This window comes from Mesoplodon mirus (genome assembly GCF_964341445.2).
Source record: "Mesoplodon mirus genome assembly, chromosome: 2".
NCBI classification, from domain to species: domain Eukaryota; kingdom Metazoa; phylum Chordata; class Mammalia; order Artiodactyla; family Ziphiidae; genus Mesoplodon; species Mesoplodon mirus.
In genome coordinates this window covers 60,355,927-60,376,267 of record NC_138977.1, presented here as the reverse complement: position 1 = coordinate 60,376,267, position 20,341 = coordinate 60,355,927, and the positions used below count along the sequence as shown (strand labels likewise).

The 20,341-nt window shown below is 37.7% G+C and overlaps 1 protein-coding gene across 2 annotated transcripts in view; it reads left to right on the top strand.

Moving 5' to 3' along the window:
- The window catches only part of MICU1 (mitochondrial calcium uptake 1), a 205,998-nt gene that overhangs the window by 32,145 nt on the left and 153,512 nt on the right, over window positions 1–20,341 (top strand). For both annotated transcript variants that reach the window (XM_082630641.1, XM_082630640.1), the window contains exons 2-4: window positions 4,826–4,987; window positions 9,022–9,196; window positions 18,777–18,939. In XM_082630641.1, the coding sequence (XP_082486767.1) occupies window positions 4,827–4,987; window positions 9,022–9,196; window positions 18,777–18,939 (499 nt within the window). In that variant the 5' untranslated portion in view covers window position 4,826. The remainder of the gene's footprint in view (window positions 1–4,825; window positions 4,988–9,021; window positions 9,197–18,776; window positions 18,940–20,341) is intronic.

Genomic DNA, 20,341 nt, shown 5'->3' with positions numbered 1-20,341 from the left:
ATAACTCAAAAAGACACATGCACCTCAATGTTCATTGCAGCACTACTTACAATAGCCAGGTCATGGAAGCAACCTAAATGCCCATTGACAGACGAATGGATAAAGAAGATTTGGTACATATATACAATGGAATATTACTCAGCCATAAAAAGGAACGAAATTGGGTCATTTGTAGAGACGTGGATGAATCTAGAGACTGTCATACAGAGTGAAGTACGTCAGAAAGAGAAAAACAAATACTGTATGCTAACACATATATATGGAATCTTTAAAAAAAAAAGTGGTTATGAAGAACCTAGGGGCAGGACAGGAATAAAGATGCAGATGTAGAGAATGGACTTGAGGACATGGGGAGAGGGAAGGGTAAGCTGGGACGAAGTGGGAGAGTGGCATGGACTTGTATATACTACCCAATGTAAAATAGATAGCTAGTGGGAAGCAGCTGCATAGCACAGGGAGATCAGCTCAGTGCTTTGTGACCCCCTAGAGGGGCGGAATAGGGAGGTTGGGAGGGAGACTCAAGAGGGAGGAGATATGGGGATATATGTATATATATAGCTGATTCACTTTGTTCTAGAGCAGAAACTAACACACCATTGTAAAGCAATTACAGTCCAATAAAGATGTTAAAAAAAAAATCTCCCTGTCTCATATCTCACCCATCTCCCACCCCCACCGGCACTATTGCTATTACTATTTTGTGTGTCCTTCCAGAATTAATTAATAAGAACATACTCATTCTTGTTTCCCCTCTTTTTACATGAAAGGTAGCATACTATATATGTTGTCCCACACCTTGCTTTATTAAGATAACAGTATATCTTGAAAATCTTCCCAAATCTATACATAGTTTTTTCATTTTCTTTTTGTTGCTATGTGGTATTGCCTTGTATATATTGATATTTATTGTAGTGTAACCAGTTCTCTCTTGATGATCACTGGGGTGGTTTTTAGTCTTTTGCTGTTTGTTACAAGCCATGTTGCAATGAATGTTTGTGTGTGTAGTTTCAAAGGTGTGCAAGTATATCAATAGCATATTATATCAGAAGTGGAATTGCTAGGTCAATATATGCAGTTTATATAGGTGATTTTGATGGATATTACCAAATTGCCCTCTGTAGACTGTGCCAATTTACACATTCCTCAGCAGTGCCATTTCTACAGCATTGCCAACTAGTATGTTTTAAAACTTTTGGATTTTGCCAGCTTAATGAGTGAAAAACTGTTTGTCAATATAGTTTTAATTTGCATTGTCTTATTATGTGTGATATTAAGTATCTTTTCATAGATTATAGAGCCATGTTTACTTCTGTTTTTCAACTTTTTATATCTTTAGCCCAACTGTTATTTTGTGAAATATTATTTTAATACTTTTTAATGGTTATCATTTTTAATATTTATATTACATTGTATTCTGTCATTATAACATTGTTTATCTTTCTATAATTGGACACTTGATCTCCTTTTGAAGTGTGGCTATTATATTTATTTTTCTGCAAACAGTTTTGAAAAGGTTTCCCTCCCTTACGTTATTTATTTGGGAATCAAGAATTTTGGGATCTGTTGTAGGTTTTTGTACTAATTAGCTATGAGTAAACTACATAACTTATCTAGATCTTAGTTGCTTCCCCTGTAAAATAAGGGTGTTGAATTAAGTGATTTTCTGGTTCTGTGACCCTTTGAAAGTTACCAAAATCAATACATTAAGCATGATAGTTTAAAAATAATAGGTATAGAAACACAGCAGTGATATACTGTTACAGGTTTTTTGTTTTTTTTTTTAAAAAGCAACTTGTTCTGTTTCTTGTTGGATAGGTAACACTTTTCTTTGGTAACAAGATTATCTTTTACTTGCTTCTCTTGATATTTCTTGATTAGAAATACCTCTTCATCTTTTTTTCAGTTGCAATCAAAGCTATTTTTTTGAGGCATGCCTTTTTTGGGGAGAAGGATGGGGACTGTTAGGAAAGAGAAAAATGCACTGGTTTTGATTTAATTTAATCCATGTCATAAATGTGCATGTTAATCTTCATTACTGCATAACTGCTGCCAGTTGGCCTATTCAGTTTTCCAGACTCAGTTGGAAAGCTGATCTCCTTAAATCTGTTTAAACGGTCTCTCATCAAAAATTAACACATTCAACTAGTACACTATTTCTTCAGTACAAAGCTGAGAATTAAATTATAATAGAGCCTGTTCTCAGTGGGATAATTTTTTCCCTCTGTTTACTTGGCATCTATTGGAAATTACACTAGGGAAGATGACTAGATATATATTGATGTGTACTTTGGGGAATGAGATTAAAACCAGTGGTGAAATGAGATGTAGACAGTAACATTTGAATTACAACATCAAATGTAAGTGGAATGTTAGTATAACTCAGGACCTCCAAAGTTTAAAATTCTCTGGAGCCAAAGCATACAGATATGGATTCTCAAAGCTAATAAATCTTGAATATATGATATGGTCTTAGTCCCTCCCCCCGAATTGAAATAGATTAAATTTTGCCATACCTTTTTTCACCAGAGGTATGAGAACATTAAAGAGATAAAAGAAACCCTAAAGCTCCTGTAGGCAGTTCTCTCATCAATGGGTATACTCTTCTCTGAGGAGGAGAGATGAACTTCCTTTGTGCATAACTGTTTAGTAGTAGAGTTGAGACTAGATCTTGGGTCATTGGATTCCTATTCCATTTCACTTTCTACCATATTCCTTAGTGTTGTCATTATTTTAATTTCTTTCCCCTTTTTGTCTTCCACATCTCCTATGCAGTTAGATTTTTTTTTTTCCCCCACACCACATGACTTGCAGGATCTCAGTTCCCCAACCAGGGCTTGAACCTGGGCGCTCAGCAGTGAAAGTGCAGAGTCCTAACCACTGGACCACCAGGGAATTCCAATGCAGTTAGATATTGATGTATGTCAAACACTGATATCTGATAGTTTTGTTTCTCTTTGGAAAATTTTAATTTATTTTATTTTTGGTTTCTATACTTACCCATCTTGATCTAGGTGCTCATCACAATACTTTTGGTTATTAGCTGCCTCTGACTGTACTCATTACTTCCCTGTTAGCTCTCTCTGCCTATGGTTCTTTGTAGTTTATTCTATTCACTGCTATTAGATAGATTGGAATTCTTATTAAAATGTTTACATCATGATATTTTCCTTTTAAGGACTTCAGTGCCTCCCTGTTTGTTGTATATGTGATCAAGATTCTCAGTCCAGCATTCAAAGGATCTTCTCAAATGATCACGGCTTTCCTAGTTGATCATTTATATATTCTCCATATCTGATCAGATGTTGTAAACTTATCTTCCAGCCTTATACCCCTTGCCTAGTCCAGCTTTTGAACTGGTTATATTATTTGTCTTTCACATTGAGAACTTTCAAATGCTCTTTTCTTTCTCTTGTCAATGATGAATAATGTTTTCTCCAGATATGAATGTTTTAGTTGTGCTTGTCTTTGTTACAGACGAAAGCAATGCTATGTATGAACGCACTTGTGGGTTTGGAAAATGTTAATTTAAAAATGAATCAGAAGTTTACGGATGGAAGAAAACATAAAAGACAATCTCCTTGGTGCTGGAATTTGCTAGAATATGTGCAATAAAATGAGGTGATTTCTAGGATTGGAAGGGATGTAAGAATTGTGGTGCTGAAGCTTAGGTCATAGCATATAGGAGAAAAAATTAATTATTTTCCACTTTATCTTTAAGGGCAAGATTTAGCTCCAACTTTGGCATTGGACCTAGCTTGAATGAAGGAGGCTAGGAGAAAGGTTTACTTAAGAGATTATAGGTATAGGTCCCAGAGAAGAATCAGTAACCACCTCGGTGATGTTAGGAGACAGCTAAATAGTCTAACTTGACCTGAACCCAAACAATAAAAGAAATAGTTTTCTTAGTGTATTGGGGTTGAGAAATGTACTTAAATGTTCAGAGCCAGTACCTGTATAATTTGCAACTTGATATTTTTCATGTTAAAGTAAAATAGTTAAATATTTTAAGCAGCTGTAATGTAACGGGCTCTGTGTTAGACTGTGTGTTTTCAAAGAGGAAAAGAATAGTTTTGGCCTTAAAGGAAGCTCAGAACCAATTGTGTATGTTGGGGGTTGGGGGAGGCAAAGTTATGTATGAACAAATATGTGAATATGTGAATATGTGAATATACATACAACGTGCAAGGTAATTTAAATCAGGAAGAAATAAACTATGCTTTGAGAAAATCAAAGGGGAGAAGTATGGATACTTTGTGTGATTTGAATGAACTGCCACTACAAAAAGTCATGTAATCAAGAAGAAATATCTGTTTCTCCTTCAGTCACCTGTAGATGGCTTTACAGTGAGTTCTTTTGGTGTAGCACTTTAGTAAATTTCTCTGACATCCATGGCTGCGTCCTCAACAGAGTGTCCGTATGTCAACCCTGTTGGGAGTGGCCCGTTTACAGATTTATTCCTTTTTTGTTGCTCTGCAACAGCCCTTTAAGTAGTGACTGCTCCCTGTATCTAATGTCTCTTTACCCCTTAGTACTTAATTGCCTGTTGTAATTAATAATGCTGTATATTAAATTTTCCCTGTTTAAATTACCATGTGGTTTCTTCTAATTGTACCTTGACTGATGTATAAGGTTTATAAGTAGTAGTACTTTTCTCATCAGACTGTTCTGAGGATTAAATGGGATAATACATAGTATTGCCAAGTGTTTAGAATACTTTCTGCCATTAAGTACTTAGTATTTGTTGGTGGTGTTAATACTGTTATTATCATCATCATCACTGTCACTGCCACCAGCTAGGAATAACATTTCTACTTTTTGTCCACAGGATGTTTCGTCTTAACTCTCTTTCTGCATTAGCAGAGCTGGCAGTGGGCTCTCGATGGTACCATGGAGCATCACAGCCCACCCAGATCAGGCGACGGCTGATGATGGTGGCTTTTCTTGGAGCCTCTGCAGTAACTGCAAGTACTGGTCTCTTGTGGAAGAGGTGAGTGTTATCTGAGCATCCTGTTCCTGCATGTACTTTTATTCTTCCAGTTGTCTCTGTTATCTAAAAGGGATTGATTTCTGGCTTGACTTTGTATCGAAATTTCTTTGCTAAATCATTTGGCATTGATAATATTTGTCTATGAAATAAGATGTTTCAGGGAATTATTAGGCTACCATGTCAAAGCAACAAATAGGAAATATTCTGCTTCAAGGTCTGCTTCTCTTTTATAGGGTGAAAAAGAAGTTGGGAGGGGGTATAATAAACAAAGAGTCCATGGCTTTTTATTGGCTGAGTTCTTGTCAGGAAAGAAGAGGTGTCCTTCTTCCGGTTGGGCTCTGCTATCATCACAGAGTGTGAGAGCTCCCCCTGACTCTAATTGAGGCTTCTGTTTATTAATTTTTTACATTTCCCCCTTTTGACCAAGACCTTTCTCTGAAAGCATTGCTGATCAAGAATCAGGTTTTCTACTGTCAGTGAGTTTTCATATTTCAGTGCCAGGGAGGAACTTTCCTGCGTCTAATGTCTCATGTTGGAGAGGAAGTGCATAGATTGGAAAACTGTTGAGGTCACATTTGAGTAACAAGGAGGTGTAAGAGGGAGAACTCTCATGCACGTTTTATCTGAAGTTCACTGTTACCAAGATCATAGACATTGGAAATCATCTGAAACATTGTCATCATTAAAGGTTTCAGCAACACATTTCCAACAGGCCTTGTTCATATATCTTGGGATAGCTGTCTCATCAGATGTTGTCTCCTTCAATTTCAGGAAATCTTTGGTTTCAGGTCACCAGATGATGTGCAGGTCCAGTCAGGGTTTGGCACTTTCTTTAGGTTTGTGACGTGATTCTAATAGTCTCTTCCTTGGAGTTTGGCAGCACAAGGGTTGGTTAGCAGTACCCAATAGAGGCCTCTCCAGCAAGCTTGAAGAGAGTTCTTCTGGAGGTGTCTTTTCCAGTAGACAGAATCTCCAGGTGCAAGGTGTGATGCTTAAGGTCTTCATCTCCAAGCAGTGCACTGTGAAAAGATTGCTTTACCAAAGCATGATTATTTCTAATAGAAGCAATTAGGTCTTTGGAATATTGGAGTATCTCTTCTTTTATCAGTTGTGGGTCAGAAGAAGCAGGAGACAAGTGCATTGGGCATCCTATGACTGTTTCAAAGGGTGAGAGTTTATGAGTTCCAAAAGGGGTGGATCTGAGATTTAGAAGGACCAGTGACAGTGCTTTGGCCAAGGTATTTGTAGGGCCTCTACAAATTTTGCCAATAGAGTCTTAGTAATGCCTTTAGTCCTTTTCACTAAACCAGAGGGTGGTAAGCACAGTGAAGGTCTTGTAAAACCAGCCTAAATTACATGTTAAGGTTCAGTCACTAAATAGTTTAGGAGTTTGAAGGAATAGAGTCATTACCTTGGCTGAGTAAGTAGGGAAAATCTTTATAGAATAGATTATCAGTTTCAATCTCTAGTTAGCCCAAGGGGCCTTTACTGAACTTCCAGTTTTTTTCTTGCTGTTCATAATAGAATGAACACGGGAAGCCCATCAGATGATTTGTCTTCATGTAGAATTTTCTTTCAAGTGCAAGTTTTTATCTAAATACCTGTTTGTGATTCTTTTGGTCTCACATTTCTTCTTTCAGTGCATTTTTTGTTGTGGTGGTGGTAAAAAATATGTATAACATAAAATTCACCATCCTGCAGTATAATCTTTAAAAATTGTGAATCACTGTTTTGTATACCTGTAACTTACTGTACATCAACTATACTTCAGTTTTATACAGTAGGTTCTTATTAGTTATCTATTTTATATATAGTAGTGTGTATATGTCAGTCCCAGTCTCCCAATTTATGCCTTTCCCCACTTTGCCCCTTGGTAACCATAAGTTTGTTTTCTACATCTGTGACTCAATTTCTGTTTTGTAAATAGGTTCGTTTGTACCCTTTTTTTTAGATTCCATGTATAAGCGATATCATATGATATTTGTCTTTCTCTGTCTGACTTACTTCACTCAGTATGACAATCTGTAGGTCCATCCTTGTCGCTGCAAATGGCATTATTTCATTCTTTTTCATGGCTGAGTAATATTTCATTGTATATATATACCACATCTTCTTTATCCATTCCTCTGTTGATGGACATTTAGGTTGCTTCCACGTCTTAGCTATTGTAAATAGTGCTGCAGTGAACATTGGGGTGCATGTATCCTTTCGAATTATGGTTTTCTCCAGATATATGCCCAGGAGTGGAATTGCTGGATCATATGGTAGCTCTATTTTTAGTTTTTTAAGGAATCTCCATACTGTTCTCTGTAGTGATTATACCAATTTACATTCCCACCAACAGTGTAGGAGGGTTCCCTTTCCTCCACACCTTCTCCAGTATTTATTGTTTGTAGGTTTTTTGATGATGGCCATTCTGACCGGTGTGAGGTGATACCTCATTGTAGTTTTGATATGCATTTCTCTAATAATTAGTGATGTTGAACATCTTTTCATGTGCCTGTTGCCCATCTGGATGTTTTCTTTGGAGAAATGTCTCTTTAGATCTTCTGCCCATTTTTTTCTTGAGCTGTTTGGTTTTTTTTTTTAAAGAAATACTTTTTTTTTTTTCTCCCCACCATGTGGCATGTGGGAGCTCAGTTCCCTGACCAGGGATCGAACCCGTGCCTGCCCCCTGTGATGGAAGCACAGAGTCTTAACCACTGGACCTCCAGGAAGTCCCGGGTTGTTTGGTTTTTTGATAGTGAGCTGCATGAGTTGTTTGTATGTTTTGGAGATTAATCCCATGTCAGTCACTTCGTTTGCAAATTCTGTGTTGATTGATAGAAATTTAGGTTTCTCCCACATCTTGGCTACTGTGAATAATACTGCACTGAACATGAGAGTGTATATATCTCTTTGAGATCCCGATTTCAGTTCCTTGTGATGTGTAACCAGAAGTGGGATTGCTTAATCATATTCTAGTTAGAAAACTAACGTATTCTATTGTTAGTTTTTTGAGTATCCTCCATACTGTTTTCCATAGTGGCTGTATCATTTTACTTTCTCACCTACAGTGTACCAGCCATCCCTTTTCTCCACATGCTTGCCTACACTTGTTATCTTTTGGGTTTTTGTTTTTGTTTTTTTTTTTTTTTTTTTTGCGGTATGCGGGCCTCTCACTGTTGTGGCCTCCCCCGTTGCGGAGCACAGGCTCCGGATGCGCAGGCCCAGCGGCCATGGCTCACGGGCCCAGCCGCTCCGCGGCACATGGGATCCTCCCAGACCGGGGCACGAACCCGTATCCCCTGCATCAGCAGGCGGACTCCCAACCACTGCGCCACCAGGGAGGCCCTGGGTTTTTGTTTTGTTATTTGTTTGTTTTTGAGCAAAGCCAGGTGTGAGGTGATATCTCATGGTGGTTTTGATTTGCATTTCCCTGAGGATTATTGATGTTGAACACCTTTAATCAGGTTATTTATTTTGTTGCTATTGTGTTATAAGAGTTCCTTTTGTACATTTTAAATATTAACCCTTTATTAAATATATGGTTTGCAAATATTTTCTTCCATTGTGTAGATGGTCTTTTCATTTTGTTGATTATTTCCTTTGCTCTGCTGAAGGTTTTTAGTGTCATATAATCCTGCCTGTTTTTGTTTTTGTTGCCTGTGCTTTTGGTGTCATATCCTTTATATTTAAGGCTGAATATTATTCTATTATACAGATATACCATATTCCCTTTATCCATTTATCTATCAATATACATTTGGGTTGCTTCCACGTTTTAGCTATTGTGAATAATGCTGCTATTAACATGAGTGTGCAAAAATCTCTGAATGACCCTGCTTTCAATTCTTTTGGGTATATAACCAGAAGTGGGATTGCTGGATCATATGTTAGTTCTATTTTTAATTTTTTGAGGAACCTTTTCATGTAGAACTTTTCATGAATTTCATTGCTGTTGGTTCTGCTAAGCTTTATCTGAAAATCTTTATTTGTTTAATATGATGGACCTTCTTGATTGATAGATTTTTTTTTTTTTTTTGCATATCCAGGGCCCTTGCACAATCTCCACCATCTGTAAACAACCTAAAGAGTGAACTTGGTGATAAAGGGAAGAGTAAAGATGAAGGGGAAGATTGTAACCACGAAAAAAAGGCTTCAGGTATTTGTCTTGAGCCTTATCCAGAAGAGAAAAAGAAGAAACGTTCTGGATTCAGAGACAGAAAAGTATGGAACACAGTCTTATAAATTAATTAGAACTATAGTTAATTCTATTTTAGAATAATGCTGTTGAGTCTTTTATCATATATTTCAGATGGTTTATATTCACTTTGAAGTTATTCACCTCTTTGCTATTTTCCATCATGTTCTAAGGCAAATGTACTCTTTGAATGTGAAGTTAATTGGGATAGTGAAAAGAACCTAGGATTGGTAATCAGAATTAGCATGTATTTTCTTTGTTCTTTCAATTCAACCACCTAAGGTGATTATTGCTTTTTAGATCTTTCTGGTGCTGAATGTTTTCATATATGTGAAGTTGAGTCTGATATACTGATTTGTCATGATGCCAAATTGTAAAGGCAGAATAAAATCTCTTGGGAAATATACAAATATTTCCAAAAAATCAACTAATTTTGAGGACAGCATAAACTCAACATAATTCCAGCATTTTATATCTTTAACACAATATGCTGTTATACAGTTTTACCTGAGAAAAGTTTAGCTTCTCTGTAATAATGCCTATGATATTGGGCATTTGAATTCAGCAGACCAGTGATGAAAAGTCAAAAGGTTGAATTTCTTAGACATTTTGTGTGTTAACATTGAAATTCAGGGAATTACCTTTACTTGCTAAAATATAGCTAATCAATGCAACAAGATAATTTGAGTTACTTTGTGTGTGTTGGGGGGTGTATAATTGCAAGCAAGAGAAATTTGGATCTTCTGTTTATTTGGATGAAGCTATTAAATATGTCTTCTCATTTCCCAAATCCACTTCTGATTAAACTGAATTTGAACAAAAGTTATGTATCACAAGTTAATTATCTATCATGCCATTTTTTCCAAAATGATACATTTATTTAATCTTTTGCCCTGAGTGAATTTGAGGAAAGTTCAAATTTATCTTGCACAATCAGCTTCACTGATAGTCAAACTTTACATTTTACAGTGTTGGGCAAAAATGACCCAAGTAAATGTTTATTTTTGAATCTTCTATTTTCTCCTCCCGCTTTCTGCTTAGCAGATGACTATATCTTATGCTTCACAGAAAAAATGAAAGCTATCAGTGTAATTTACTTAATTAGTAGCTCCCAGAGTTATAAAACCTTTCTAATCTATATCTGAAATAGTTCTTATTTCTTTCACTAAAGTCTCAGTGAATGGGTAACCATTCCATGTGTCATTTTGTCTCTCCAAGAACCTATTTAAAAATGTACTCTTTTTCTATCCCGTTTTTTTTTTTTTTTTGAATTTTATTTATTTTTGGCTGCGTTGGGTCTTCATTGCTGTGCGCAGGCTTTCTCTAGTTGTGGCAAGTGGGGGCTTCTCTTGTTGTGGAGCATGGGCTCTAGGCGTGCAGGCTTCAGTACTCGTGGCATGTGGGCTGAGTAGTTGTGGCTTGTGGACTCTAGAGCACAGGCTCACTAGTTGTGGCACATGGGCTTAGTTGCTCCACAGTATGTGGGATCTTAGCGGACCAGGGCTGGAACCTATGTCCCCTGCATTGGCAGGCAGATTGTTAACCACTGCACCACCAGGGAAGCCATATCTCGTTTTTAAGAATTTTGTTTAATTAAGAAAAAAAAATTTTTTTGGCCGCACCTTGTGGCACGTGGAATTTCCCTGACCAGGGATTGAACCCACGTTCCTGCAGTGAAAGGGCTGAGTCTTAACCACTGGACTACTAGGGAAGCCCCCAACTTCATTTTTTCGCATGTGGATATCCAATTTTCCCAACATCATTTGTTGAAAAGGCTGTCCTTTCTCCATTGAATGGTTGTGGCACTCTTGTCAAAATCATTTGATGATGTGTCTGAGGGTTTATTTCTGGGCTTTCTTTTCTATTTGTCTGTTCTATATGATTGTCTTTGTGCCAGTACCACATTCTTCTTATGACTGTAATAAGTTTTGAAATCAGGAAGTTGGAGTCCTCCAACTTTGTTCTTCTTTTTCAAAATTATTTTAGGTCTTTGGAGTCCCTTGAGATTGCATGGTGGACGCATAGGTTGTTACCGTAGCTTGGCAATTGTGAACAGTGCTGCAATGAACATGGAGTACAGATATCTCTTTGAGATGCTGATTTCATTTCCTTTGGATATATACCCAGAAGCTGGATTATTGGGTCATATGGTTCTTTTTTTTTTTAATTTATAAATTTATTTATTTTATTTATTTTTGGCTGTGTTGGGTCTTCATTGCTGTGCGTGGGCTTCTCATTGCAGTGGCTTCTCTTGTTGCAGAGCACGGGCTCTAGGCATGTGGGCTTCAGTATTTGTGGCTTGCGGGCTCTAGAGCACAGGCTCTAGAGCCCAGCCTCAGTAGTTGTGGCACACAGGCTTAGTTGCTCCGCAGAATGTGGAATCTTCCTGGACCAAGGCTCGAACCTGTGTCTCCTGCATTGGCAGGTGGATTCTCAACCACTGCGCCACAGGGAAGCCTAGTAGTTCTATTTTTAATTTCTTGAGGAACTTCCATAATGTTTTCCATAGTGACTGAATCAATTATGTTCCCACCAACAGTGCAAAAGTGTTCCCTTTTCTCCATACCCTCACCAACACTTGTTACTCTTATCTTTTTAAAAAATTTTTCATTTTATATTGGAGTATAGTTGATTAACAATGTTGTGTTACTTTCAGGTGTACAGCAAAGTGATTCAGTTATACATATATATCTACTCTTTTTCAAATTCTTTTCCCATTTAGGTTAGTACCGAATATTGAAAAGAGTTCCCTGTGCTATACAGGGAACTGTAAGTCCCTGTTGCTTATCTATTTTAAATATAGCAGTGTGTACATGTCAATTCCAAACTCCCAGTCTCTCCCTCCCCCCAACCCTTCCCTGCTGGTAACCATAACTTTGTTCTCTAAGTCTATGAATCTGTTTTGTAAATAAGTTCATTTGTGTCATTTTTTTTTAAGATTCCACATATAAGCGACATCAATGATATTTGTCTTTCTCTGTCTGACTTACTTCACTTAGTATGATAATCTCCACGTCCATCCATGTTGCTGCCAGTGGCATTATTTCATTCTTTCTCATGGCTGAGTAATATTCCCTTGTGTATATGTGCCACATCTTCTTTATCCATTCATCTGTCGACGGACATTTAGGTTGCTTCCATGTCTTGGCTATTGTAAGCAGTGCTGCAGTGAACATTGGGGTGCATGTATTCTTTCAAAGCATGGTTTTCTCCAGATGTATGCCCAGGAGTGGGATTACTGGATCATATGATAGCTCTATTTTTAGTTTTTTAAGGAACTTCCATACTGTTCTCCATAGTGGCTGTACTAATTTATATTCCCACCAGCAGAGTAGTAGGGTTCCCTTTTCTCCACACCCTCTCCAGCATTTGTTTTTGGACTTTTTGATGATGGCCATTCTGACTGATATGAGGTCCTCATTGTAGTTTTGATTTGCAGTTCTCTGATAATTAGTGATGTTGAGCATCTTTTCATGTGCTTTATGGCCATCTGTATGTCTTCTTTGAAGAAATGTCTATTTAGATCTTCCACCCATTTTTCGATATTTTTTTCCCCGTGCCATGCAGCTTGCGGGATCTTAGTTCCCCGATCAGGAATTGAACCTGTGCCCTTGGCAGTGAAAGTGTGGAGTCCTGACCACTGGACCACCAGGGAATTCCCTGTTTGTTTTTTTGACAGAGCTGAATGAGCTCTTTGTATATTTTGGAGATTAATCTCCGGTTGGTCACTTTGTTTGCAAATATTTTCTTCCATTCTGTGGGTTTTCTTTTCATTTTGTTTATGGTTTCCTTTGTTGTGCAGAAGCTTTTAAGTTTAACTAGGTCCCATTTGTTTATTTTTGTTTTTATTTTTATTACTCTAGGAGGTGTATCAAAAAACATATTGCTGCAATTTATGTCAAAGAGTGTTGTACCTATGTTTTCCTCTAAGAGTTTTATAGTGTCCAATGTTACATTTAGCTCTTTAATCCATTTTAAGTTTATTTTCGTGTGTGGTGTTAGAGAATGTTCTAATTTCATTCTTTTACATGTAGCTGTCCAGTTTTCCCAGAACCACTTATTGAAGAGACTGTTTTTTCTCCATTGTATATTCTTGCCTCCTTTGTCTTAGATTAATTGACCATAGGTGCGTGGGTTTATTTCTGGGTTTTCTATCCTGTTCCATTGATCTATATTTCTGTTTTTGTGCCAGTACCATACTGTTTTGAGTACTGTAGCTTTGTAGTATAGCCTGAGGTCAGGGAGCCTGATTCCTCCAGCTCCGTCTTTTGTGTCTCCACACAGGTCTTTTGTGTCTCCATATAAATGTAAAAATTTTTTGTTCTAGTTCTGTGAAAAATGCCATTGGTAAATTGATAGGGATTGCATTGAATCTGTACATTGCCTTGGGTAGTATAGGCATTTTGACAATATTGATTCTTCCAATCCAAGAATCTTCTTTCTTAATGTAGGCATTTATTGCTATGAATTTCCTTTTAGAACTGCTTTTGCTGCATCCCATGTTTTTTTTTTTTTTTGCGGTACGCGGGCCTCTCACTGTTGTGGCCTCTCCCGTTGTGGAGCACAGGCTCTAGACGCGCAGACTCAGCGGCCATGGCTCACGGGCCCAGCCGCTCCGCGGCATGTGGGATCGTCCCGGACTGGGGCACGAACCCGTGTCCCCTGTATCGGCAGGCGGACTCTCAACCACTGCGCCACCAGGGAAGCCCCATCCCATGTTTTGATATTTTGTGTTTCCACTTCCATTCCTCTCAAGGTACTTTTTGATTTCTGTTTTCGTTTCTTCCTCTACCCATTGGTTTTTCAGGAATGTGTTGTTTAATCTGCACATTTTTGAATTTTCTAGTTTTCTTCTTTTTGTAGTTGAACTTTAGTTGCATACCATTCTGGTCCAAAAAGATACTTGATATGATTTCAATCTTCTTAAATTTATAAAGCCTTGTTTTGTGACCTAACATATGATCTCTGCTGGAGAGGGTCCCATGTGCACTTGAGAATAATGTGTATTCTGCTGCTTTTGAATGGAATTTTCTGTAAATGTCTTCGAGTTCATCTGGTCTAATATGTAGTTCAAGTCCAATGTTTCCTCATTTATTTTCTATTCAGATGATCAGTTGTTCAAAATGGGGTATCAGGGCTTCCCTGGTGGTTGAGAGTCCGCCTGCTGATGCAGGGGACACGGGTTCATTCCCCGGTCTGGGAAGATCCCACATGCTGCGGAGCGGCTGGGCCCATGAGCCATGACTGCTGAGCCTGCGCGTCCGGAGCCTGTGTTCCGTAGTGGGAGAGGCCACAACAGTGAGAGGCCCGCGTACCGCAAAAAAAAAAAAAAAAAAAAAGGGGTATCAAACAAAGTTCCCTACTGTTATTATATTACTGTCTTTTTCTCCCTTTAGTTCTATTAATATTTGCTTTATAAATTTAGGTTCTCTCATGTTGGGTATAAAACTGTTTACAAATGTTTTATCCTCCTTATGAATTGATCTTGTATAATTATATTATTCTCTTTTTTGTCTCTTGTTACAGTCTTTGGCTTAAAGTTTATTTTTTCTGATATAAATTTAGCTACCCCTGATTTCTTTTGGCTTCTGTTTTCATGGAATATCTTTTTCCATTATTTTCGTCCAGTCTGGGTGTGTCCTTAAAGCTGAAGTGAGTCTCTTGTAGGCAGCATATAGTTGGATTTTTTTAAATTCATTTAGCCACTCTGTGTCTTTGATTTTAGAGTTTAGTCCATTTACATTTAAGGTAATTGTTGATGAATGTGGACTTATGATTGCTATTTTGTTATTTGTTTTCTTGGTGTTTTGTAATTCCTCTGTTATTCTCTTCCTTGGTGATTTGATGATTTTTTGCAATGATATGCTTAGATTTCTTTTCGTCTTTTGTGTTTCCAGTATAGGCTTTTGCTTTGTGTGTACCATGGGGTTTACATAAAACACCTTATATTTATAACAGTGTATTTGAAGCTGATAACTTCCAACATATACAGAAACTCTATTTATATACTCCCCCCCCATATTTTATGTTTTTCATATCACAATTTATATTTTTTATATTGTATGTCCATTTTTAAATTATTGTAATTATTTTAATACCTTTTCCTTTTACCTTTCATATTAGAGTTAGAAGTGATTTACCCACTACTATTAAAAATTAGAGCATTCTGAATATATTTACCTTTAACAGTTAGTTTTATATCTTGATATGTTTTCCTCTTAATAATTATTACATTTTTGTTTCTGTTTGAGGAATTAATTAGCTCTTTAACATTTCTTGTAAGATTGGTCTAGTGCTGATGCAGCTCCCTCAGCTTTTGCTTATCTGGAAATGTCTTTATTTCTTTTTCAATGCCGAATCATAACTTTGCCAGGTAGAGTTTTCATGGTTTTCAGATTTCTTCTTTTAGCACTTTGAATATGTCATCCCCTTACCTTCTGGCTGCAAAGTTTCTGCTGAAAAAATTTGCTTATAGTATAATGGGAGGTTCCTTTGACTACAACAAGTTGCTTTTCTCTTGCTTTTATGATTCTCTCCTTGCCTTTAACTTTGACAGTGTGTGTTTTTTTGGATTCATCTTCTTTAGAACTCTATAGGCTTCCTGGATCTGGATGTCTCTTTCTTTCCCCAGATCAGGGACGTCTTCATCATTATTTCATTGAATAAGTTTTCTGCCCCCTAACAGAGTCTGCATCTCAGTGCTGACTTCCCTTCACATGAGCCCCCTAAGCCATCAGGGGAAACTGATGAAAAATGGGGGTTGAGAGAGGCTCCATCTAAGCAGACTCAGAGTGGGGGTAGATCAGGACCCTTGTCTCTGGAGCTACAGCTGTGGGTAGGAACAAGGGTCTTGGATGCAGTAAAACGCCCAGGGCAGATAGTGTGAGCCCAGCTGGGTTGCGCGGCATTAGGGTAGGGTCACTATGCACAGGGTGGGGGTGTGGGGAGGGAGTTTTGGCTGGCTGGCTGAAGGCATGGATCTGGGAAGTGCCAGCCACCTGGCCTATCCACCCAGCCTATCCGCCCTGCCATTTCTCAGAGTAGTTGGTTGCAGCTACTATTTGGCTACTCTTGTGCATTTCGTTTAGGAAATATGCTGAATTTTGATACAAGCAAGTCTGGCTGTTTTAGTGAAGACAGCTGTCTTAACATCATGAAACTTAAGAATGTTTTAAGTAGATGATTGAATATAACTATTATAATTTCCTGAGTAAATCTTTTCACCAGGCTAAACGTTCCAAAATTCTTCAACAGTTTTCTATATATCTTAGCTTCCAAGCCTTTGTTATCTTGGATGCTATATTTTAAACCCTTTATATAATAGTTGTTAGTGTTCCTTTAACATGACTACTTAAAAGGAGGCAGCTCCATATCAAATTTTGTGATATGGTCTTTAAGATACATTGCTAAGTGAAAAAAAGCAAAAATATACTATACAGTATGTCTATACTAAACTCTACCAGTGCAGGAATGGAGAAGGTCTATCTCCTCAACCTATTATTTCAAACTAAAACTAATTAATGATATTCAGCAGCATATTTTTTTGGTAACAATCAAGGATCTGATTTTCAGTCTGTAAATCATTGACTTTTAAGTTGTTATTTTTCTACCTTTATCTTATATATGATTGACTTTTTAGTTTACAAAGCCATCTTTGGCAGTAGCTGTAGCCCATACCCTAAATACTGTAAAGTGATTATTTTTTGTTCTATAGCTGGTATGAGCCAGCAGATAGTTGTAGTTAAATATAAAATGCCTTTGATTTAAGACCCGTAGCTAAGTCTTAAGGCTGCTAAGGGGTTGAAAGGCTGCTAAGCGAGGGATCCCCAACCCACGGGCCATGGACTGGTACTAGTCCGTGGCCTGTTAGGAACCGGGCCTCACAGCAGGAGGTGAGCAGCAGACGAGTAAGCAGAGCTTCATCTGCCACTCCTTGTCGTTTGCATTACTGCCTGAACCATCCCCCCCATTGCTCTCATTACTGCCTGAACCATCCCACCCCTCCAAGCTTTTTGTGTCTCCCACAAAAGTGGTCCCTGGTGCCAAAAAGGTTGGGGACTGCTGTGCCAAGGGACTGCTTAGTGTGTTTGCCACATGCCAAATCTATTGAAAATTTTTCTGAAATCAGTATTCAGACTTTAATGCAAATTAGCATTAGAAAGGTTCCTGTCCTGTATAGTTACAAATTATATTCCTTTCTTAGTGGTTGAAAGCACATCTTGTAGTGGAATTAAGACCATTTTTAAGCAGCTGCCATCAATGACCTTAAAGTGACCATCTAGCCAGAAATGACAGTTACACTAATAGCTGTGTTAATAAGGTAAATTAAAACATTAATAATGTTTTTTTAAATATAGTGAATTGCTTTATAGACATTGAATTCACTGGATTTTTAGATCGTATTGCCTTGACACATTTTCTAACCAGTTATTTATAAGATACTATTTAATGTTGGTTAACTCAACAAATAAAATTCAGGTATGAGAGACATCTTTTCACCAAAGTACTGTGTAGGCTGTAGAAGAATATTATGCAGAAGATATAGTATTTTGTATGTTTCGTGTACAGAATGGGGGCTTGGGTGTGGATAAGGAAACAGGCTTTTATATTAACATTATAATCTTTTAATTAAATGTATGCCATATATAATTTTGTTCCTATTTAAATATTTGCTTGTGTTCTTCCCAAGTCTACTCTTTTCTAAATGTGCTATATTTAAATGTTCTCTGGAAGTCTACATTTTAAAATTAATTAATTAATTAATTAATTAATTTGGTCGCGCTGCATCTTAGTTGCAGCAGGCAGCCTCCTTAGTTGCAGCTCACTGGCTCCTTAGTTGCAGCAGGTGGGCTCCTTAGTTGCGGCAGGTGGGCTCCTTAGTTGCAGCTTGCCCGCTCCTTAGTTGTGGCACACAGACTCCTTAGTTGTGGCATGCGAACTCTTAGTTGCGGCATGCATGTGGGATCTAGTTCCCTGACCAGGGATCAAACCTGCGCCCCCTGCATTGGGATCACAGTCTTATCCACTGCGCCACCAGGGAAGTCCCTGGAAGTCTAATTTTTTAATCAAAAGTAAAAGTCTTATTGCTTCAGACCTGTTGATAGTTGAGTTTCCATGATATGTAATTTTATTTTTTTGTGCTATTGTGTAATGTACTTTCTGTTTGAAGGACTGTTAGCTATTCAGACCTGTGAAGTCCCATGTCTGTTTTGTTTTTGAATTCAAGAAATTGCATGGAAGTAAAAAGTGTAAAATCAGTCCCTTTTTAAAAACTTGGTAGGTATTTAAAAAATGATAGGCTCCCATATATATGGTATTATACTCTTTTACTGAGACCTTTTGAATTCTTTTATGACATTTTTCAATTTTGCTAGCTTTCAATGATTTAAGAAATTAGGAAATATTAAAAATTCTGAAGAAGACTTATACAAGCATTGCCTCAACTGGAGTATGAATCGTATATCACAAGTTTTTGAAACGCAAGTAATTTCTAATATAAAAAATTCAGTTAGAGAAAAAAATCATATAAAATTGCCCCCAAATAAGAGAATATACATGAAAATGAAATGCTTAATACAGTAACACTCTCTGAATTTCCAATTTTAGGTGATGGAATATGAGAATAGGATTCGCGCATATTCCACACCAGACAAAATCTTCCGATATTTTGCCACCTTGAAAGTAATCAGTGAGCATGGTGAATCTGAAGTGTTTATGACACCACAAGATTTTGTGCGATCCATAACACCCAATGAAAAACAACCAGAACGTAAGTTGCTGTTGAAAAATAAGATTGTGATATTTATTTCTTGATATGCTTCTTTGTTTCTCTATGTATTGCCTAAACTGTATAAGTCCATGTAATAATTATATTCACTGTGTAGCTACTGAATGTTAGGTATTATGCTAGGCTTTAGGAGTAGAAAAGAGGAGCCTATAATCTAAAACGCTAAGGAGATTATACACCTCTGGCTGAGAGTCATTGCTTGTAATTAGATTGTTCCTGAAGGCAATGGATTACAGTTGTGACTGCTGTCAAGTTACTCTTTGGTGGGATAGACAGAGACAGTAACAGGTAACTTCAGGAATGTGGTGATTTGTTAAAGAACAGGTGCTATGGCAGTATAAAGAAGGGACCTTAACTCAGTCTGGAAGTTTAGAGAATGGTTCTAGAGAATACATCTAAGTTTGAATAAAAGTTAGACAAACAAAGAATAGAGGAAAGGATGTCTCATTTAGAGGAAATGGCTGAACAAACAAGTTGTGAGGAAAGAAAATAAAGGGCTTAAATTATAAGTTAAAGGTAATTACTTACAAATGTATATGGGAGACATGGTGGAAAAAATGACAGAGTAGGGAGCTCAAGAATCAATTCTTTCACTGAAGCAATCATTATGCTGCCCAAAATGGATGGAATCAACTTTTTTTGGATCACTGGAATCTAATAAAAAAGTTATAGCAACCAGGGTACTGCTTAATGAAGAAAGAAGCTGTTAAATTTTGGAAAGAAAGTGTTGTGGCCTTTTGCTTACCTGTGTACCATGCCCTGTTTCCCAGCTTAGCAGCAGCCATGAGAATGACAGCCACCATTTCTAGTTTGGCTTACTAGTGATGGGGAGATCGCTGGGAGGCAACCAACAGAGACTATTTCTCCAAACACAGTGGTTGTGCATTTTGGCTCATCTGGTAGTTTCCTGAGCTACCAGCACAAAGGCTTGCCTTTTGTTTCACCCACCGCAAGCTAAAGTGCCTTTCCAGGTGTCATCTACTGAAAAAATTTAAAGGCATATACCACCTGCAGCCACTGGGCCAAGAGAGGGCAGATGGGACCAGCAGCAGACAGACTGAAAAGCCTCTGAAGGAGGAGGCTGAGGATAAAGACATTTCAGGGAATAAGAGCTTTGAAGGGCTACTGCCTGGGGAATCCAGAGTGATGCTCAGGCCAGACACATACTTGGAAAAGACTTGAGTGGGCTTGTATAGACTTGAGTGGGCTTGTGCTCCATGCAAGAAGGAGGTGAAAGTTAAGGTGGAGTTGTAGGAGAATCTAGCTAAACATCAAAAGAAGGACCTAGCTCAGAGCCGGTCTACAAACACTAGGAGAGCTGGGTTCTGTTTTGTTTTGTTTTTTTCATTCTTTTTGCCTCCAACGTTGAAGGGAATCTCTGAGG